Source organism: Pipra filicauda, unplaced genomic scaffold (genome assembly GCF_003945595.2).
Source record: "Pipra filicauda isolate LSUMZ 115617 unplaced genomic scaffold, ASM394559v2 scaffold321_size1097455_pilon, whole genome shotgun sequence".
NCBI lineage: Eukaryota > Metazoa > Chordata > Aves > Passeriformes > Pipridae > Pipra > Pipra filicauda.
The window spans coordinates 28658-51194 of record NW_024104445.1 but is presented as its reverse complement, the minus strand read 5'-3'; the positions used below and the strand labels follow the sequence as shown (position 1 = coordinate 51194).

Sequence of the window (22537 nt, the reverse complement as noted above, 5' to 3'; positions counted from 1 at the left end):
GCCTGACGTGGTCTCCAGGGGAACCTCTGTGATGTCAGCACCTGACAGAGCTCCATCTGCAGCACAGAACTCCTCAGGTTCTCCTGGACACAGCTCTTTGTTCCCCCACCTGGAAGCTTTGGATGAGCGCAGCGGTTTCATGGTGCTTCTCAGGTGTCCTGAGGGCTCAGAGCCCTGGGGCCAGTGGAGCCAGATGTTCCCTGTAAGCAGCCCCAGCACAGATCCGTGCCCATGGTGTGGTTCATGGCCAGCACCGACCCAGGAGAGCCTGGCTGTGCCTGCCTGGCCAGGCCAGCACTGCCCACAGCTCCTGCTGCAGGTGCTCCCACCACAGAAACCTCCAGGCACCGGTTCAGGGATTCAGGGGGAGGCTCAACCCTCCTCTCCCTGCTCTTCAGTGCCCTCCCAGGTCTGGCTGTTGGAGGATGTGATCCTTCCCTGCCAGTTCCATGCAGGATAAAGGCTGTTCCAGTCCCAGTGTTGTATGGTCACGTTGTCTGGTGTGTGCTGGGTTTCTCCCCCTTCACCTGAAGAACACGGGGCTCCTGTTCACTGAACAGCCCAGAACCCTACAATGGTTTGGGTTGGAAGGGAGCATAAAAACCATCTTGTTTTAACTACCCAGCCACGGGCAGGGACACCTTCCACTAACCCAGGTTGCTCCAAGCCCCCTCCAACCTGGCCTTGGACACTTCCAGGGATCCAGGGGCAGCCACAGCTTTTCTGGGCAACCTGTGCCAGGGCCTCCCCACCCTCACAGGGAACAATTTATTCCCAATATCTGATCTAAACCTGGCCCCCCACCACCACCTGCCCCTGCAAAAAAGCCCCCCCTCCAGCTTTCCTGGCTTTCCACAGTAACTGGGCCCCAAATGTTCTCATGTCAAAGATCCCCCCATGCCTGTTGGCACCAGCATCGTTTCCACCAACCCCAATACCAGTCACCAGCCTCACTCACTGCCAAAGTCCCTCATGGCCTTGGAGAGATTGGCCATGTGGCTGCAGAATCACTTTAAGGTTTCAAAGCTACCAGAAACCACAGAATCATTAAATCATAGAATCAATGAATAGTTTGGGTCGGAAGGGACCTTTAAAGCCCATCTAGTCCAACCCCCCCTGCAGTGAGCACAGACACCTTCCACTGGATCAGGCTGCTCAGAGTCTTGTCCAACTTGACCTTGAGCACTTCCAGGGATAGGATATCTGCCACCTCTCTGGGCAACCTGTTGAATATTGGAGGGTTGTTCTCACCTGTTAAGTGCCTCAATTCCCCCAAAATTGTATCTGAAGGTATAAAAATGCTGTTTGACTCTTGTCTTTGGGTGCCTAAACTGAGAGATCTGGTATTTCCAGCCTCTATAAGATGTATTTGAGTTTGGCCAAGTACCTGAGCTCTGATCAGGGGCAAAACTGCACAGCAATGTGAGGTCCACAGGGTGGATGGGTGTGCCAGGGGTAGGATGGCTCTTCTCAGAGATGCACAGGGGAAGACCAAGAGGGAACAGGCACAAAACACGTGGGGAAGGTCCAGCAGACACAAGGAAAAATTCTCCTCTGTGGGCACAGAACAGCCCTGGGACAGGGTCAGGGGAGGGGGTGGCATCTCCAGCCTTGGAGATGTTCAAAGCCCAGATGGGTCAGGCCCAGAGCACCCCAAAGGAACTTCAAAATTGGCTCAGCTTTTAGTGGACAGGTTGATAAGGGACCTACAAAGCCTAAAGCACCTGATCTTAACACTAAGATGAAAAGTTGCTTGCTGAAATGCAGCACTAACCAACAACCCCAGACCATTCCAGGTTCAAATAGCCCAAGGGGCCTTGGGTTGGCACCTTTCCAGCATTTCCAGAAACCCCCTCAAAGCTCATTTCTTTAGATGGTCAAGGGCTGCTCCCTCCAAATCTGGGGGTCACACACTTACCAAAGAGCTACTGAACAATCACACCAAAATATCAGTGCTCAGGGCAGATACTTGGGTAAAAAAGAAGTAGAAATTCGCTTTTGTCAAGGTTATCATTAGAATTTATTGATATGAGAGAAACTTGGTATGTCAACATGTCACTGGAGGAACAGCACATCCCAATGGAACAGGAGCACAGAGCCTGTCTGGTGACTTTACAGCACAGGGCTGTGTGTTACTGGGGTACATATTCTGGGACAGGACAGAAATACTCCAGAAATACCATGGCTGAGTGGTTTGCCAGGTGCCCAACAGGCTGCAGCAACTCCAGCTCCCACCACCCAGCTCCAGAGAGATGGCACACACAGGGAATGGCAGCTCCCCCCCAGCCACAGGGGAAAGAACTGGGGGTGAGGTTCACCTGAGCCTGGGCAGGGAAGATGAGATGACCTGGGCCCTCCAGCTGCTCAGCCACAAAGGGGCTCAGAGGAGCAGCTCAGATGGGGACACCCCACACAGCCAGGACAGGACACCCCGGGCACGGCCCTTCCCGGGCTGGGGAACTTCACAAGGGAGTCTGATGTGCCCAGGGAGCAGACACAGCCATGCCACGCTCCATCCTGGCATCTGCCAGTTCAGAGGCAGGGTTTTTCTTTGCACACAATCATGCCTGTGTTGTAACTGTTCAGACATTGCCTCTCTCAGCAGTGCCCTCTCGCAGAGCTCGCAGCACAGACAGCCAGGCATTTGTGCTTGTGGCTAAGATAAAAATTATCTTTTTCATCTTTACTGGAAATATATGCTATGCTGGATGCTGCTTATTAAAAAAAAAAAAAAAAAAAAAGAAGCCAAGTGCTGAGCTTTCATCTTCTCCCAGCTTATGAAATGTTTGGTTTGGTCCTAAGTATCTTGCTAAACGATTAAAGAGGGAATAGCAGAGTATTCCCCAGGCACCTGGTAAATCCACAATGGATTTATTGTAGAAACACACTGAACTCTCTAACTCACTCCAAATGGATTTCAGAGCCCTCTAAAACCCTCCAGAGAATGAGCTGTTTGTGACACGACACACAAACCAACCCCAAGTTCAATGAGTAACCGGCCCCGCGCTGCACGGGGAGCACCCGAAATACAGGACAGACCCCCTGAGGGGATGTGCCAGCCCAGCTCCCAGGGCCAGGGGACAATGACAGAGCCTGGCCGAGCTGCCCCTGCCCAGCTGATGGCACGAACCTGCTGCAGACCTGGGGAGGAACCTCTGACACCAGGCACACACGTGTGCCGGGGTGACCCGGGGGCTGCTCCCGTCCCCCCCCGTGAGCTGTGACAAGTGACAAAGAGGGTTCTGCTCTCAGCCACCCGGTTTCACCAAATCTGAGTTCCCTCTCACACGTAACAGCATTGACTTAGAGATCTCATATTGATGGGTAATTATACAGGATTAATTGCACGTCAGTCCATTGTGGCTACAAGTTCATTAGGTTAATAAATCTACATAGTGACAGTAGTACAGTATCAGCTACTTCTCAATACAAACTCCCTACCTAGCCTTAATTTGTAGGTCAGGGGAAGATCTTCTACCGCAGTGACCTTCCCATGACCCTTTAAACATTCATTTTCAAAATTATTTTTTTTTTCTAGAAAAAAAAAAATCCAGTGTGGGGAAAACGCACATATATAACCAAAGCAGTGCTTAACAACCACAGGAAAACAGAACATCATCTTGGACTCGTTTCAGCATCCTCTGTAGACCCTGGCAGTGTCACTCCCACAGGGTTGCTAAAAATGCTCCGTCAGTTCCCGAGTCCGTTAAACCATTTCCCAGCTCCAGACGTTTCTGGCCTCTCGCTATTGTGTGTAGCAAGAGCACACAGAAACACTTGCTAATGTGCACAAGACTTCCATCTGATTTAATGGAATAGCTCCAGAAGGCTCAAGTCTGTCCTTCCAGAAACCTGTTCTCGAGTGGCTCTCGCCGACCGGCGCCTTCTCTTCCAGCCAGGAGAGAGCTCCAAGTCCCTCCGAGTTCTACTCATTCCTTTCGCCTGAAGTATCCAATAAAACCCCCTCTCACAGTATTCCCAGGAAATGATTCAGAAGAGGAGATGATTTTTCAACCAAATGAGATCCTCTGGTCCTGTGTGTCAGACCATGGCCAATAGAACGAGCAGCTGCCATGGACGTCTCAACTTAAATAGGGCCCAGTCGGGGAGGGGAGCGAGGTGGCCTGACCATCTTCTGTGAGGAACAGGCAAGGAGACCCCAGAGTCACTCTGTTCTCGACAGTTTGTCTCTCTTTCTGGAGTCAAATGTTTGATTCCAATTGTTCTAGCAGGAAGTGGTGGATCATGTCAAAAGTGGGACGATCTTTGATATCCCTGCTCCAGCACTTCAGCATCAGGTCGAACACAGGGTTAGGGCACAGAGGAGTCTGGGAGAGATAGATCTGAAAGGAAGAGAGTGACAGCTAATTCAGTGGGACCTGCACAAAACAACTGAACCTTTGCTAAAGTAACACCAAAAGACAGTTCCATTCCAGGATTACAAGACACAGCCACCATGCAGCGTTGGAAATCCAGTCAGCCTGAGCCTGGCAGTGGAGTCTGGACGGGGCCCCGACACCACCTCAAACAGCACCACGGACACTCTGCCAACTTGTCTGATGAGCTGGTCACAAAACAGGCCTTTGTCTCCCAGAAAACATGAATGCTTCAGAGGGATTTGTCTTCCAAGAGACAGCAAAACACAAACCAAAACCAAATTTACCACAATAAAATCCAAATACTTTCAACTCACCGTAGACAACCCATGAGGCTTTCTAAGCATCGTGACAGCTTGTTAGCAGAGACAGAAAAAACACCTTTTAGAGCTTTTCTACAGCACAGCTTGGCAGAATGATTTCATTTCCCCCTCTCATTTTTTAGGCTCATATTTTTTAGGCTCTTGATTAGTTGGGAGACAGTGATTAACCCCCCCGATCATTTTATTTCCCTTAATTCTCTGGTGCTAAAGGTGATTTTTGGGAGAACAGTGAACTGTTCTGAACTGATATTCTAGTTTTGGGTACTGAGGAGCTGGAGTGTCCTGCATCATCACTGGTATCTAGTGAGGGCAGCAACAGTGGGGTGCACAATCCTGGGAGTGAGTGAGGGGGACAGAATGACACAGGGAAGCCCTTTAGCAACTGGAGATGGCCAAAGGCCTCCTGGCATATGTGGAGATACTACAGGGAGTATCTAAGCCCTGGGAAGTTACAAATCCTCCTTCCCCACCTCCCTAAGTGCTTCCTCATCTTTGAGAGGCATTGCTGGGGGGAGAGAGTTGACAAAGGAATTGTGCAGGAGAGCCTGGAAAAGCCAAGGACAGGGCAGAGTGAAGTATAATAATAAGAAAGAAGCACTGGACAGGGCCAAGGGATTCTTCCAGTGGGACTCCAAGAGAGGAAAGTTGGTGCAATAAGCCCAGATAAAGGGGAGGAGAGGCAGGACACACGTGAGAAGTTGAGCAGTGGCAGCAGAGACTCCTGCAGATGAGGTAAGGCCAGCAGAGAGGCCCTGGGAACATCCACCTGGATGGGACCAGCTCCAGGGAAGGAAGGAGCTGTGTTTGCTTCCTCACCTGCCTGCCCTGGCTCCTGAAGAACTCCCCTGTGTTCTCAATGACCTGCTCATCCGAGAGGAGGCTGTAGGGCTGCTCCTTGCACAGCACAAACATCTCCCAGAGGGTCACCCCAAAGGCCCACACGTCGCTGGCCGTGGTGAACTTGCCCTGTGGACAAAAAGGATCTTGTAAGTCCAGGTTGTTTCACAGCCCCCCTTCAGCAAAACCCCTTTCAGTCTGCACCCTCTGCAGCTGAACACAGGGATGCAGGATCAACACCTGGGAAAATGCTCCCAGCAGAGCAGGGGAGCTGCTCTCAGCCACACACAGAGGGATCAAGGCATGGCGTGGCTGTTTGTGGGGCAGGAACAGGCGTGGGACCCCCGGGACAGCTCTAAGAAGGTGCAGTTTTCACTGGGGCAAACCTGTTGCAACAGGGAGCAGGTCCCAGAGAAAGCCAGAGACTTCTGGCCCTCCTGAGACAGTGTGTTTGCAGCAGAAAATGAGCTGGGGGGTGGACAGCCACTGTCTACCTGCACCTGAAACAGTTCTGAACAGAGAAAAGCCTTTGAAGGGGAAAGCAAAGCCCTGGGGGTGAAAGCAGAGCTGGAGCAGACTCCAGACTCTTAGAGAAAACCCTGAGATCATTTTGATTTTTGCACATCAAGAAGCCAGTGACAGTGTGCTTGCTGTCCCTGCTTTGTGTCTTCCAAAAATGTGCCTGAACTGGCTGTGTTCGTGGAGAGAAAAAAAGATTGCTCAGAACACAGAACACTTGGGGGCTGGAGGGCCTGTTTGGGCTGAAAACATCCAAGCCCTGCAGTGCCCAGGCTTTATCTGGCAACCCCTGCAGTCTGTCAAGGTTTGGAAGATGTTCACACAAGGAAGATGGGATTGACTTCTGGGTGAGATTCAGCTGTAACCAGGAAAAGAAGGTGAATTTAGAAGAGCCTAGGCCTGGTAGCCTCTACAGCAGACAGAACTACAACTTTCTCTGGGTACCTGGAGAGCATGTTGTAAAAAAAAAAAAAAATGCAACCAAGTGATCTCACACCAACTGCTCTGAGAAAGAAATACAGGGCTGAATATTAAGGAAGTGCCTCCAGGCTGGGTGTGTTTGGGCTGTGGAACAGTCTCCTGAGGGGAGACAGCAGGACCCCTAAACATGAAACAAAACCCCATCTCAAAACCAGACTTGGCTCTTGAAACTCAGCAAGTTTTGCCCCTGCCCCTCAGAGCTTCCCAGCTGGGAAAATTAACACAGAAAGGCAACTTCCTTACAATTCCAGCAGGAATCCTGAATGGCAGGCACAGAGCAGAAGTCAGGCTCCAGATGAGGGCTGAGGGCAGGGATGCCATCCAGAGGGACATGGACAAGACCAAGTGGGCCCATGGGGACAATGGTTCAACAAGGCCAAGTGCTGGTGCTGCCCCGGGTCAGGGCAGCCCCTGGATCAATCCAGGCTGGGGATGGACAGATGGAGCAGCCCTGGGAGAAGGCCCTGGGGGTGCTGGTGGGGGAGAGGCTGGACATGGCCCAGCCCAGAACCCCCCGTGCCCTGGGCTGATCTCCCAGCGTGGGCAGCAGGACAGGGGGATTCTGCCCCTCTGCCCCCTCAGGTGAGACCCCCCTGCAGAGCTGCTCCAGCCCTGGGAACAGCACAGCAAGGACATGGAGCTGCTGGAGAGAGTCCAGAGGAGGCCATGGAGATGCTCCAAGGCCAGAGCCACTCTGGAGCCAGGCTGGGAGAGCTGGGGGTGTTCAGCCTGGAGAAGGCTCCAGGGAGACCTGAGAGCCTCTTCCAGAGCCTAAAAGGGGCCTAAAGGGGTTCCAAGAGAGCTGGAGAGGGACTTGGGACAAGGGATGGAGGGACAGGACAAGGGGGAATGGCTTCCCACTGGCAGAGGGCAGGGCTAGATGGGATATTGGGAAGGAATTCCTCCCTGTGAGGGTGGGGAGGCCCTGGCACAGGTTGCCCAGAGAAGCTGTGGCTGCCCCACCCCTGGAAGTGTCCAAGGCCAGGCTGGATGGGAGCAACCTGTTCTAGTGGAAGTTGTCCCTGCTTGTGACAGAGTGGGACTGGATGACCTTCAAAGGTTCCTTCCAACCCAAACCATTCCATGACCTGTGTTGTATTTGCAAGGACACACTCCTTTCCCAGGATATGAGTTATGTCCAACACAGCCCGATGGACTCCTCACCTGGGGCCACCTCCAGCACACATTTTGGTGCTGTCAGGACTGCACAGCAGTGTCACTGCCTCAGGGGCACAGTGGAAATCAGAGGAAGGAATAAAGGGAGGCTTTGTGCAGCCCCTACCAGGAGGATGCTTTCCCAGGCCATCCAACGAATGGGCAGCACAGCTCTTCCCTGGATCCTGTAGTAATCCCCACTGTAGAGGTTCCTGCTCATGCCAAAGTCTGCAATCTTGATGGTGTAGTTGTTCCCCACCAGGCAGTTGCGAGTTGCCAGATCCCTGTGCACGAAGTTCAGAGATGCCAAGTACTTCATCCCAGAGGCGATTTGGGTGGCCATGTACAGCAGGTTGGAGTGGCTGCATGGAAGGAAAACAAAACAGAAGGGAAAAAAAAAATCAACAGAGTTCCCCACAGTCAACTCTTCCTTGCATTTCACGTGTTACGGTGACCTGTCACTTTATTTTCTGCCATAACAGTGGAACTAAACTGTCTCATTTCAGGGCACAAACAGCCTCCCCTGCCAGCCTAAGTCTCCTGAGCTGACTAAGCAGGAACAGACAAGCTGTCCCTGAAATTCAGGCCCTTGGAATCTGACATCCTTTAGATTTTATTTTTTTTCAATATCAAACATTAATCTTGAGATTTTCAAAGAGTTTGTGCATCAAAGCACCAGCTTTTCGCAGAGAGACATGAAAAATTAGGCTGTACAATCTCAGAATCTCATATCTTATGAGCCACTTAGTCTGGTATTTCAAACACCACCACTACTGTGTGCTTATATTAACATAAGTATGTCACTCCACATGAAAAAGAGAGCTTACTATTTTTAAAAAATATGTTAAGCTTTACTGAAAATAAAAACAGATGCATTTTCCATCTAATTTAATTTTAATTCTCCCATTAGCAAAATGAAGATAGCATTAATAAAGTTACACGATACAAAGACAGAGTTTGGACCATCAGACTCTCAGCATTCTCCACACACCACTGCTCTGTTTCCCACTGTGCATCTCAAATGCTTCACAAGACCAAGGGCTCATCAGAACACATTTAGTAAACTGTTCACAGTATTTTTCTGATAAGGGTCAGAATAAGAAAGACTTACTCTTCCTTCTCTTTGTGTTCTGGTGACAATCACAGAATGGTAGAATGGAAAAGTTTGGAGAGGACCTTAAAGGTCATCTTGTTCCACCCCCCTGCCATGGGCAGGGACACCTCCCACTAGCCCAGGGTGCTCCAAGCCCTGTCCAACCTGGCCTGGGACACTTCCAGGGATGGGGCAGCCACAGCTTCTCTGGGCAACCTGTGCCAGGGCCTCCCCACTCTCACAGGGAAGAATTTCTTCCTCACACCTCATTTAAAACTACCCTCCTTCATTTTAAAACCATTGTCCCTTGTCCCTGCCCCTATAACAAGTCTTCCTCCCCTTTAAAAGCCCCCTTAAGGTACAATGAGGAAAGCACTATCATGTTATCTGAATGACAGCACTGTAATGCCTCTAACAATAATGGGTGCACTCAATCTACCCTAACCAGCAGCTGAGCTATCACCAGGGTGATCCAGAGGCAGCCCCTCAGCCCAGCAGAGCCCTGGCTGGAGGGTCAAGGCACCACCTCCCTCCCAGCCCTTCAGTGACACCACAACCCAACTGGGTGACCCCTGGGCCAGTCCCACAGTCAGCTCCATGTTGCTCCTGATCAGGGTGGGCCTCTTGAGGCCCCAGAGAAGGAACTTGGCCGCCCTCCTGTCCCCTGTTAAGCTGGTTGTTGGCTTGTGGCACAGCCTCCAGGATCCCACGTTCAGCTGTGCCTCTCCCTGCCTGGGGCTGCTGCTCTTCCCACCCCAGCAGCCCTGTCTTTCCTGTCCCACCTGCAGCCTGGCCAGGATCCCATCAGCAGCTTCCTCTTGGCTCCTGCCCCCTGCTCAGCCAGCTCTGCAGGGTCCACACGAGTGGCTCCACACACAGAGGGACAGGATGGGACACACAGAGTCCTCGTCGTGCCTCGGGGCCAACACCCCAAAGGCAGAAAGGCAGACCTGCCTTTGGAAGAGCAACAAAGCTGGTGAAGAAGCAGCTGGGGGGGCTCAGCCTGGAGAAAAGAAGGTTCAGAGAGGACCTTCTCACTCTCATCAACTCCCTGGAGGTTGGAGCAGGTGGGGGTCAGGCTCTTCTCCCGGTGACAGGACAGGAAATGGCCTCAAATTGCATCAGGGGAGGTTTAGGTTGGATATCAGGGAAAATTTTTCACTGAAAGGGTTGTCCAGGCCTGGCACAGGTTGCCCAGGGCCACGGTGGGAGTCACCATCCCTGGAGGGATTTACAAACCATGTGGATGAGGGATTTGGGGACACAGTTTAGTGGTGGCCTTGGCAGTGCTGGGGGTACAGTTGGACTCAATGATCCTGGAGGGCTTTTCCAGCCTAAATGACTCTGAGCAGACAGCCAGAGGGACAGCAGGGGGATGCATTTCAAACACCAAAGAGCCATAAGGAGAGAATGTGTGACCCCTCTGCAGGAAAGGGCTGGTCACCACATTTGATGCACCAAATACTGGGTTTGAGAGACGAGTGGGGTGGCTGGACCTTGTCACATCTGAGACACCCCCGAGCACCAGCAGAGCCAAGCAATTCTCTTTGGCAGGGGGATTCATGTCACTCAGTAAACAACCCCAGCTATCTGAGCCAGTCTGCTGCCTTTAATGTGACATTGTGTCTGGCTGGAGGGACAAAAGAGGCTGAAGGATCAGCAGGAGAGAATGAAAAACTGGAGGTAGAGCCAAGTAATGGAAACCAAGGAAGAACAATGTGAGTGACAATGCTGAAGTCAGATGAGAAGTGGAGATAAAGAAGAAAGAACATTTTGAGGCTTTGGCCAGGGAAAAAGAAGCCACAAGCCTAAAGGTGAATGATGTTTCTGATGTGCAGGAAGGGCAGAAGACTGGAGAGAGCTGGAACATGTCTCTAGTCAGATGCAAATCCTCTCATCCTGCAGCTCCCGGTGTGTCCTGACTGCAGGATGTCAGGTTAGCACTCCCAAGAGGACCACTGACAGGTTCTGGCAGCAACTGTGGTGTTGCCTGGACATGGTAAAACCCAGTCATGTTCTGTCCAGCACCTCAAAACTGGCTCTGCACAACTGCCTCGTGCTTGAACTACAAATCCACCTAATCCTTTGGGGAGAACATGCCAAAGGCTCAGCAGTGCCACAGCTCCTGAGCAGTGCAGGGTTCTTTATCAGGCAGAACATGCTAGTCCTGCACACAACTCTCCTCTGAGGAAAGGATTTCTGCATAGCAGGGATGCTTTTATTTCAGATTTAATCCTTCCACTGAGGAGGGAGACAAGTGCCACCACTGACAGAAAATGGTTTTCTTTGCCAAATATTCTCCTCCTGTAGGCTGATGAAATCTTTTCCTTAGTGAAGCTCTACACTCAGCAATATTTATCAGCCATCCAGAGAACATATGAACATTCTTAAAATCTTCAGAGACATTCTTGATTTTCATCCCAAAATTCCTGCTGTAATGCAACTGGCTTCTCATATTAATGAAATACTAACATAAACAGATGGCTACATCAATAAACAACACATGAGGATGGTCACTGTGACCAGAACAGCCCACAGTCAGGGACACTTCAGGGGAACACAGACTTCCAGGGGCCTCAAGAACAACCTCCCACACAAAGCAGGACTAGTTGTCCACGTGCCATGGCAGTGGCTGGGCTGGAGGAAGGTCACTGCCTGGAGGGCACAGCAGATGGAACTCGCAGCTCTCTATGGTTATTTATCCCAAAACTGGCAGCTCCCCTTACCTGACACAGGGAATATTGTTTGAAATGGCAAACTTGCTGTAGATCTCCCTCTGTGACAGGAACTGGTTGAGGTCCCCGTTCTCCATGTACTCCGTTATCATGCACAGGGGGTCGTCGCGCACACACACCCCCAGCAGCCGGATGATGTTGGGGTTCTTCAGCCGGGACATGATCTTGATCTCCTTCAGGAAATCGTTTCTTGTAAAACAGAAAACGTGGCTGAATATCCTAAACTGTTCCTCTGCCTCAGGAAAGCACAAGAGGCACGTGAGAACATCCCAGTCAGAGCCATTTACACTCCTGCACACGGCAAAGTGCGAAAGCTGGTTGTGCTTCTGTACACTGCCCCTTTCCCAGGGAACAGGATTAATACAACATTTCAGGTTGATATTACAGCTATCCCTATCCCCCACTCCCTGCTATGTCCTGTTCCTTCCATGAACACACAGAATATGCACCAGAGACACATGACACTTTTACAGAAGTCCTCTGTGTGAAGCTGCTGCTTGGAAAGTACTTGCTGTCCTCCCCAGCTGGTTGGTACTGCAGGTGCACTTACCTGGCTGTTTTGTTGACGTCTGACCTCAGCATTTTCACTGCTACAAGAACTGGCTGGTGAGTGAATTCTGAGGACGAGACTCCCAGGAATTCCAGCAGGCCATCAGCTTCACAAAGGTGCACCTGCAGGGAAGAGGGCAGAGGCAGATGTAAGAGCACGAACAGGCGGAAAAACAGAGGAAAACAACACCACTGGTTTGGTCACTGCTGGCAGAATGAGCAAGTGAATGACCTAATGAAGGTGACAGTTCTGATCAGAAACAACCCCTGGGTTGGTCCTAGATCCTGGACAAAGATGTTCATACACTATGGGGCCCATGGCATAGGAATGCACGGGGCTTGCAGCCAGATGTGTCTCCAGCATACTGAGTTCTTGTGTTTCTTCACAAGAATTCTTCACAGAATCTGTGATGTCGTGCACAATCTCAGACTGGTGCAGCAGCCCCCTGGGGCAATCCAGTTCACCCAGTACAGACTAGAGGTGTTCAGAAAGGCCCCTGAGCCTGGAGGGGTCTGCTCTGCATGTGCAGGCAAAGAGGCAATTGCAGCAGGGCTGGCAGGGACAGCACCTCACACCAGCCACAGCAGCCCAGAACTGTCCTGCAGACTGGCCTGAGTCACTGCTCAGACTTAACTCAGGAGCATCCAGGAACTACAGCCAGTTATCCAAAGTCCTCTAATTCCAGAGTGAAAAAAAAAGGAGAAAAATGTGTGTGTGTCTGTGATGTGAACACCTCACCGGTGCATTCACCCAGTGATGAATACTCTGATGACAGAATTCCAAATTACTTCTGATAAATTAACAAATAAAGACATAAAATTACTGCCAGGGTTGTACAAGAAGGGGTGACTGCTTAAGCAGTTACCAGAATGTGTATCCAAACGGAGACCTGGGTGGGGAAAGCAGCCAGACCTGACTGTGTGGATAGAACAAGGACTGGAGGAGGGGAGCAGACTGGATGTGTCAGTCAGACTTGCAGCACTGAGGGGAATGTAATGGGAGCACGATGAATTTTGTATGAAAAAAGCAGCAAGAATTTCAGTGACAAAACATGGTGAGGAGAAAAATGAGACAGCACAGAAAATGGGACAAACATGCAGAACAGCAAGAGAAGCACAAAGATGCTGCTGCAATTCCACAGGGAATGAATCTGCTGTGGTGAAAATACAGCCACGAGACCTGGAACAAGGAACAGAGCCACAGGATCAAGCACAGGTATTCCAAGTGCAGGTAATGTGTCACTGAGTCCAGAGAGGGGATGGTTAGGAACAAGGAAGAAAAAAAAGATTGAGTGTAAAGAAGCTTCGAGTGGAGAGGTGAAAGCAGCTGAGCCATGCTTCCAGAAACAAGGCTGCACGCTGAGCCAGAGCAGTGCAGCAGAGCACAGGGGGAAAAGTTTGGTAAAGACTAAGGAGGTGAGAAGGAGAGATGAGAGAATGTGGGGCAGCACGTTTGCAAAGGTGAGGGCAAGAGCCTGTGATGTGAGGAGAGGAACAGGCTCTGAATCCACCCCCAAGGAAAATGGAGATGGGAGAGCCATCTCCCATCAACACAGAGGAGTTCTTACAGTTAACAGAAGGACAGCGACGAGAGGAAAGGAGAAACCAGAAGCAAAACAATGAGAAAATAACCCTCTCTTGTCTCACTTTTGGAGCACAGCCCAATACAGGGCAGGATCCAGGTAACAGCAGAAGGGGCACACTGACACCAGGTGAAGAGGCTGAGGATGTCAGAACCTTCCCAGCACACAGAGTGAGCCAGGAAGAAGTGAGGGGACAGGGAAGGGGCTGGGATAGGGGAGGTGTGGTGTCAGAAGGGAGGAACTGCAAAGATGGGCACATCCAGAGGAGGAAGCAGCCAGTAAAGGGCTGTGCTTGCCAAAATGTGGCTGACAGGTAGAATTAAGGTGGAGTGAACAAACACTGGGAAGAAAAAAATGACACTGGAAGAGTGAGAGAAGGAGAGGGGAAGACCTGCTCAGGACAGAACTAGGAATGGCGTGGAAATGAAGAAGGGAGAGAAGAAAGGGCAGGGTGACAACATTCACAGCTTGAAAGGAGCTCAAGGAGCAAAGGGAAAGCTTGGTGGGTGACAGATGTGTGCATCACACTGCCTGAGCAGCAGCAATGCTGGAGAATGAGGGCACCACAGTGCTTGGGAATGTCTGTCTTGGCTTGGGTGAGTGTGCAGAGCATCCCCAGAATCTTCATCTGGGAATGGGAAAGCTGTTTTTACACAGCTAGGATCCATCTTAGCTGGACTCCAGAGAGTTTTCAAACTCACATGCCTAAAGGTGGGTGACAGCCATCACATTTGAGACGCCCATGGAAGATGTGAAGCTGAATTCCCACCCCCAGCCCTTTTCCATAAGGTCATTAATAGGTATATAAACAGCAAAACAGAAAAGTCTGCAAAGTTCATCTGCTGAGAAAGGCTCCTGTGGTACCAAGCAGAGCCTCACACCTGCAGAACAGGGCTCTGTGGCCTGGCCTAGGGAACATCAGCTTTCCCCAAGGGCAAACATATTAACTAAAATCATAGATTCATAGAATGTTAAGGGGTTGGGATGGACCTTAAAGTTCATCTAGTCCCAACCACCACAGAATGGGCAAGGACACCTCCCACTAGACCACTGCTCAGACTTAACTGAGGAGCATCCAGGAACTACAACCAGTTATCCAAAGTCCTCTAATTCCAGAGAAAAAAAAAGGGAGAAAAAATGTGTGTGTCTGTGATGTGAACACCTCCCCAGTGACAAATACTCTGATGAGTACACACAATTCCACATTACTTCTGATAAATTAACAAACAAAGACATAAAATTACCACCGGGGTTGTATAAGAAGGGGTGACAAGACACTCGCTTAAGAAGTTACCAGAACGTGTATCCCAATGGAGAGCATCCAGGAAAGCACCCAGGAACTACAACCAGCCATCCAGCTGCTCAAGCCCTTATCCAACCTGGCTTTGAACACTGCCAGAGCTGGGGCACCCACAGCCCTCCCAGGGCAAACTGTTCAAGCCACTCTCACAGCAAAGAATGGAACACAGAACCCTCAGCCCCACCAAGAGGCGGCTCAGGAGACTCAGCTCCACCAGGCACCTCCTTTCTCTGGGTGGAGCAGCGGAAGAGAAGGGCTGTACCTCTCCAAACTGCCCCTCTCCCAGCTTCTCCTTGAGGCGCAGCTGCTGCCGAGGGAACTCCCCCACGGAGATGTCCTTCTTGGTGAGGGAGTCCACGGTGAGGGCGGGCACCGCGTACATGTTGTTGCCGGTCACGCCCTGCAGGTGCACGATGTCGGTCTCGGCGTAGTGAGGGACGTTGTTCTGGAAGCCTTGGTGAGGGGTGGACTTGGTCAGGTCGGGCTCAGCATAGTCCCCACTGCACACTGAGGGCAAACCAGAGAGGGGTGATGTCAGACTGCCTTAAAACCAGCTTGCACTGCTCTCAATCCCATATTCAGTCCTCTCAGTTCCTCTGGGAATTCAGCCCAGCTGCACGCTGTCAGAGACTGAAATGGTTAATGATTTATGCATTCTAGGATTCCCAGGGGACTTCTGCAGGCTGGGAAGAGGCAGCTGGACCCATCCCCCCTGCCAGTGCTGCTGGAGGTGCCCTGAAAAGGCGAGAAGAGCCCTGTTTACCAGGCCCCTCACGGGAACTCTGCACAGGCCCAGCAGACCTTGGAGGCTCGAGGCACGGCCTGGGACACCATTCATGGATATAACAACTCATAACTTCTCTGACTGTGGGGGCTTCCCTCCTTCACCCCCAACGGGTCAAGGCCACCACTTCAACTGACAGACATGGAAGCTGCAACTCCCAAGTTCCATCTCTGGACCCCGTGGGTGGTGACTATAGACATCTTTCCACTCTCAGCTTTTCTCTCCCTTACTCTCCCTTACCTTTATCCTGTCTTTCCTTCCTCTCCCTTATGCATTTTCCCTAAAGGTTTTCTTTATGCCATATTGCTATAGATGAGATATAGATGATAACACCCAAAATGGCAACATACCTGTTTACCTTTGAAACAAAATTGTTCTAAAAGAAACCCTACATATATAAGTTTTCCAACACCGATTATTCAGTGTCATTTCACTCTAATCCACCCCAAGGGATTTATTAATAAGAACCTGGGTTACCCCCCTCTTTCTGGGGCAGGTGGTAATACACACCTACTACTGTACTAAGGGACACCCACATGGGAGACACTGCCTGGTTTTAACCAGGGCTTCAACCAGAACAAGCCACATTTCTGCAGACACCAAAATACCTGTGAGCCACCACCAAATTCCTGTTCAACACAGCCTGCTCTAGTCAGTCATGAGAGTTACAGTTCTTGTCCAGACATGGAGAGGTGAGCCTGATTTTCTGTTTCTGATTCATCCTAAATACAATCTGTTCCCATTACCTGACGCAGGGATGTTGTTTGTGACACCAAACTTGCTCTGGATTCTCTTCTGGAACAAGAACTGATCAAGGCTTCCATTTCCCACATCCTCTTTAGCACACCCCACTCACTCTGACAGCTTCTTCACATAAATATCATGGGATATTTAGAATTAACTCCCTGCATGGTCAGTATTACACAGAACCTTTGTTCTGCTTCCAATTCACACCCTCACTCAATCCAATCAGTCTCTCTGTGCAGTATAATGCTGGATCTTAGCAACTTGTCAGGGTGAGGAATGCAGGAATGGGACTGCCCTTCCATCCACTGCTCAGCACTGCCATTGCTAAGTACAAAACACTGTTGGAAACATTCCTTTCTGCGTGGGTCCAAAAGCTTCCCCAGGGCTGGAAGCAAGGACACCACTGACAACTCCCTGCTGCATTTTCCTCTGCTTTTTCTAAGAAAAAGGTGCTAAAGGTCTTCTCCCAAGAGTGCTGCAGGCAGCCACTCCACTGCCATGAGACAAACCAAGTGTGATTGCTGTGACTGTCCAAACCAGCTGCTAAAAGATGACCTGGGCAATGTATAAACAGTCTTCACATAAAACAATAAAAGGCCACCACCCTCTAGTGGGGCTGCTGCTCCAGCTGTCACAGTTATATGCCAAAAAGTTCCAGAGCTCCAGAATACTGCCTGAGGTCCCTGGGTTAAGTACTGTATTGCACAGGAGTCAAAGATGAGAACTTAAGACACTGAGAAGTGGCACATTTTACAGTCTGATGGAAATACTGGAAGAATAAACACATAACTTCTAGAGACTGATGATATTACCTGAATCCTCTGCACTTTGGGAGAGCTCTGGGAGCTTTTGGAGTAGCGTAGCTGGCTGGTGATACTCCAAATCCAGTGGGAAAGCACGTTCATAGGTGGGATTTGACTGGTGGATCTGGGTCTGGTTGTTGGCGATGGTGTAGCTGTAGAAGGAGAGGCGAACAGTTGCATCCTCCTCCAGGATTCGACGTGGGGCCTGCAGGAGAGAGGGGAAAAACACTGAGGCCCTGCTCAGCTGTTAAGTAATGTGTTGGCTGCAACCACAGCAACTTCCAGTAACATCTTGGATAGGGCTGGCATCCTCCCCTGCTGTGAGAACAGCTTTAGCTGCTCTGTGGAGCTGGGGAAACCTCGTGCTTTGCACAATTCTGAGCTCATCAGGGTTAATGATTAGTACTGAACTTGTGTCTGCAAAACAGCCCCACTGTATTACCTTTTCCAGCCTTTTCTGAACATATTGCTTCCAAAGAATGATGATTATAATCATCAGGAGCAGCAGAATAATAGCCACAAGGCAGCCCACGAGGATGGAGGTATTGGAGTCATCTGCCTTCTCTCCTATCCAGGTGCTGGTTACAGAAGATGTGGTTTCTGCAATCACAGAGGTACAGGGAAGAATCTGGAGTTAAAGCACTGGTTGTTATCTGTGCTGGCCAACCTCTTGCAGCTCCCTGAACACAACCATTAGCTGTGTTCACATCTTGCTCTTATCAGAAATTCTGGTTTTGGAGGCTCACAGATAAGAACTGTGCAGAGACCTTCTGCAGTCAAACACTGTCCTTAGCAGAACAGGCCCTGCAATGGATCCATACTAGAGAAGACAGTGTTCAGAGCTTCACTGGCTGCACATATACCTTCAGCCCACACTCCAAGGCAGCCCCAGCCAGCTGAGGGAAGAAAACACCTGAGCCTGTCGGATGGTGCCCTGTGCATGAGGGCAATAACCAAGCCATCCCCAGCTGTCCAGAAGTGGAGGGAGAGACCACATTCACTAGGATGTCACTGTGAAATCCCCCAGCACTTGAGCCCCTGGCATGGCTAAGGGACAGAAATCCTTACCCCAGGTCCCCTCAGTGACGTTGTACTCTGTCTCCAGCAGATCCGTCGTGCTTGTTGCTGCCGTCACAAAACTGGGATTCACACTCTCCATGTCTGTGGAAGGGAAGGGAACGTGTCAGTGCAACAAAACCTCCCTGCTCCTGCCAATCTCAACTGGGCTGAGGCCCAGGCAGGTCAGGAACAGCCTGAGCAGAGATTCCCGAGCCCTTCCCAGCACACCTGCAGGATGAGCCTCTGCACGGAGCAGCACGTACAGCCCGGCCACAGCACAGCACAGCGTGGGCAGGGCCTTCCCTGAGCTCAGCCACACACAGGGCACTGAACAAGAGCCTTTTTTTCCATTTTAGCATGATCTAAGACTGGACCAACAGCCTGCTTGGCCCCACATGTGACAGAGTAGCCAGGAGGGGCTGCTGTCAGCAAGCTCAGCAACAAGCAGCATCCAGAGCATTCCTTCCTCAGGAATGTCTTCCTGCTACAGCTGATTAGCTACAGTCAGCTCATTTCACCATCAGTGCTGGTGGTTTTCTCCAAGTCTCTTGTCCTTTCCCTTCCAGAGCCTTTTAAAGAACCTCATGGCACCAACCTCTGCACCACAGTTAAGACTTGAGAAAAAAAAAATAGTCAGCCTCTCATTTCTAATAATCTGCTAACTCAATCATCATTTGTAGATCTACTAAAATTAGTCATAACAAAATACCTGGTAAAGAGAACTAAAAATCAACCTCATAACCAGCAGGCAACTGGGGAAGCAGAGGGGCAAGTACTGATCTCTTCACTGTTGTGACCAGTGACAGGACTCGAGGGAACAACTGGAGCTGTGCCAGGGCAGGGTCAGGTTGGATCTCAGGGAAAGGTTCTTCCCCCAGAGGCTGGTTGGGCACTGACCAGGTTCCCCAGGGCAGTGGGTACAGCACCAAGGCTGCCAGAGCTCCAGGAGGGTTTGGACAATGTTCTCAGGGACAGGGTGGGATTGTTGGGGTGTCCTGGGCAGGGCCAGGGGTTGGAATTGATGATCCTGATGGGTTCCTCCAACTCGGGATATTTTATGATTCTGTGAACTGTCTCAAAAAGAAGAAATGTTCTTATGGTCCAATTTTTGGTTGCCTTGGTCATGCTCCTGTACATGTGCATCAGCATCAGCCTGAAAAGCACCCACTGGAGACTTGTCCCACCTCCTCCTTTCCACTGTGTGGCCCCACAGAGCCTTCACTCTGTTAACCCCACACATCCTGTACTTCCACACTTCTGCTTTCCCAGACCTGCCTGGGCAGAGGAACGCTCACCTGACTGGAAGGAAATCTCGCTCATCATCATCCAGGTGTCAGCGAAGTAGAAGCGGCACAGGATGGCTTTGCCCACGCGCTGGTTCAGGGGGACGGTCACGAACCTGGCGCTGGGGTTCTTGTCATCCAGGACTGTGGCCACCCCCACAGGTTCAGGCTCCCAGTCTGCAATCAGGCGTGGTTTGAACAGGCACTCCACCCTCTGGAAAATCTTCACCCCCTTGGAAAACATGTTGTTACAATGCACCTTGGAAGAAGAGAACAGATCCATCAACCCGAGGTTTACTGACACCTACATCAAGCCTCAAGGATTTTTCCATTCATGAAAATTTTCCATTCCCAATATCTCCCTGTATGAACACATTGGGGCTCACAGTGTGCAATGAGAACATCTGTGCAAAAAGTTCTTCTGAAGCAGCTCTAAAACTTTACCTGCAAAAGCCACACTAATGGTCACCTTTTGGCAGGCTCTTCAAAAGGCCCATATAAAAAAATCAATCCAACAAACCCTGTACTGATCTAAAGCCTCACAGATCAATTCTCCTTGAACATATACCTAAGAGGGGAAAGAAAAAACACAACTAGGCTTTAGACTCTATTAGTGTTGAAAATTTGATGTTATTTGAATAGCTAAGTGCTTGCCTGACAGAAGCAGCTGGAACTGTTAGGCCACAAGCTGAACTACATGGTTCTGTTGTATAAATCAAAGATGGATTATAGTGAACCCTGGAGCTGATAATCTAATCATTAATAATAGTAAAGATGGATTGTAGCGAAACTTGAAGAATCTGATCATTAATAATAGTTAGAACAAGCCAGAGCTGCAGCTCAAATATTACTTAAAAATTAATAACAGCCCATAGTTGGTGGTCTATGAACTGTAACAACCATGTTACAACAGACTACAGAACTGATTGAAACCCACCTCAGAGGTCAGGGTGAAGGTGACCATGGGGCAGCCTCCTGGTAATGAAACAGTGAAGCAATGAAGAGTGAGAAGACCCAGACCCTAATATTGCTCTTGGTCTGGACTGTTGCATGAAGGATCCCCAGGATTTCTTTGTCTGTGGTCCCTCTTTTGAGGCACCAGCTGGAGCTACCAGACATCACAAGTGATCTGTGCCAATAAACCAATCTAACTTAGTGTTCAAAATTTCTTTAGCACTTGGGAAGCTTTCAACACGTGCAGTCCAAGCTGATTTCTTCCAAAAAACCATTAAAAAGTACAAGTTCAAGGAGAAATTCCCCTGACATACAGCAGTTGTCCTGCTGTGGTTGCACCTGGAAGACAACTAAGGTTGTGAGTTTTAGGGAAATCATGATGTAAGGTTGGATCCATCAGCCTGTCCTGGTGGCTCCTCATCAGGCTGTCCCTGCTGCAGTGGCACCTGTGCTTTAGCTGAAGACACTGGAATGTAAGTGCAGCCACTGTGCTGCCACACCAACACCTCACTGCAACAGAGGCATCTCCTCTCAGCTCCCAGTTACAGCTCCACACCAGGGGTTTCACAAACACCTCTCAGACTGACTTCACACCTCCCTGAGAGCTCTGTTTTACCCTCCAAGAACTGGGAGCAACTTTCTCCCTCCCTGCTCCCGAGCTGCGGCCAAACCAAAAGGTGACATCTCCATCTTCCTGGGCTGTGGCACTGCAGACACACGAGCACCAAACTCCTGCTGCTCTCCCAGGCCTCCAGCACCTCCAAGGAAGGAGGCTTTGGGAAGAGGGACAATGCCTGGAAGCATCATCTATGCTGTACCACTGTGTCTGCAGTGCAAATCTTACCCTGCTCCCTTTTTAACACACACACCAGTGAGTTCTGCCACGCAGACCTGAAGATCTGGACCCCAGTGACCAGGAACCAGAAGGAATAAGGTGACTCAAAGTCTTCAGCCTGCTCCATTCTCATAGCCACAGAGGTCCAACCCTCCCCAGAACTCTAGGAATTATTTCCTAATGACTGGAGTGTACTGCCACTGTGACAACAACAGTTTCCAAACTATGCACAGCTTTGAACCCCATTAATTGCTTGGCCCCTGCCAGGTCCTGCAGTGAATAGCAGTGAAGCAGTAATGAGGAGAACAGGCCTGATGAGCAGTAAAAGGACAAAAGAAGAGTATTTGCATATAATTAGGAACAGATGAAGCTCAGACAACATTATTCAATAAGGAAAAACAGTCATCCATAACAAGGCAGGAAAGCCTGATGCCTGGAATATACAATTTGGGCCATATTTGGACAGGAGCTGGATATGTTCACAACTTGGACTGATACAGAGACACTTTCTATTCCAAACACCTCCTACTGAAGTCCAATTTTACAGTATTCAAGCCTAAGTATTTTGCAATGCAGCTGCACTACTTGCTAACATTTATTTTTAATACTTTCTTGGATACTGGAAAAGTTCAGAGGACTGGGATAAAGCTACCAGGTAAGAGGATACAAAAATTATTCACAGACCACCTGGCCTGTACAAAATAAATGCAAAGCTGAAACAGACAACATTCAATCAATAATGAAGACTAATTTATGCTAATAAAAACAGCTTTATAATGAAATACCAGATGAAGTAGCTGTTTTTATAAGATGATGTGCTTGGTTGATCAGGATGGCTGTGTTTACATGACAGACTCTTGGAAGGCTTTGATTTACTCACAGCATCTGTCTCCAATTAGCACAGTATGGACTCATCTATTATAGTAATTTGATTAAACATTGTCAACTAGTAAGTTTTACAAAGTTTTAAGGTATAAATTGTTCTCTAGGTGTTTATAGAACAGGAATGGATTCCTAAATAAAAATTATTTGCTATGTTTTTCAATGATCTGGAAGAGACAGCAGAATCACTACCAATAAAATAAATTAAATGGGGGGGGAAGGAGTTTCCAAAAATAATCT

The 22537-nt window shown here is 49.8% G+C and overlaps 1 protein-coding gene across 2 annotated transcripts in view; it reads right to left on the bottom strand.

Moving 5' to 3' along the window:
- Nucleotides 1-1996: 1996 nt before the first annotated feature.
- Nucleotides 1997-22537, bottom strand: part of LOC113998468 (discoidin domain-containing receptor 2-like) — a 34997-nt gene continuing 14456 nt past the window's right edge. Inside the window, exons 7-17 of one of the 2 annotated variants that reach the window (XM_027741204.2) lie at nucleotides 19639-19885; nucleotides 18353-18445; nucleotides 17727-17884; nucleotides 17294-17489; nucleotides 15213-15457; nucleotides 12069-12190; nucleotides 11510-11707; nucleotides 7818-8052; nucleotides 5516-5665; nucleotides 4694-4731; nucleotides 1997-4343 (exon numbers count right to left, since the gene is read on the bottom strand). In XM_027741204.2, the coding sequence (XP_027597005.2) occupies nucleotides 4295-4343; nucleotides 4694-4731; nucleotides 5516-5665; nucleotides 7818-8052; nucleotides 11510-11707; nucleotides 12069-12190; nucleotides 15213-15457; nucleotides 17294-17489; nucleotides 17727-17884; nucleotides 18353-18445; nucleotides 19639-19885 (1731 nt within the window). In that variant the 3' untranslated portion in view covers nucleotides 1997-4294. The remainder of the gene's footprint in view (nucleotides 4344-4693; nucleotides 4732-5515; nucleotides 5666-7817; nucleotides 8053-11509; nucleotides 11708-12068; nucleotides 12191-15212; nucleotides 15458-17293; nucleotides 17490-17726; nucleotides 17885-18352; nucleotides 18446-19638; nucleotides 19886-22537) is intronic. The other variant, XM_027741203.2, reaches the window with a different exon arrangement.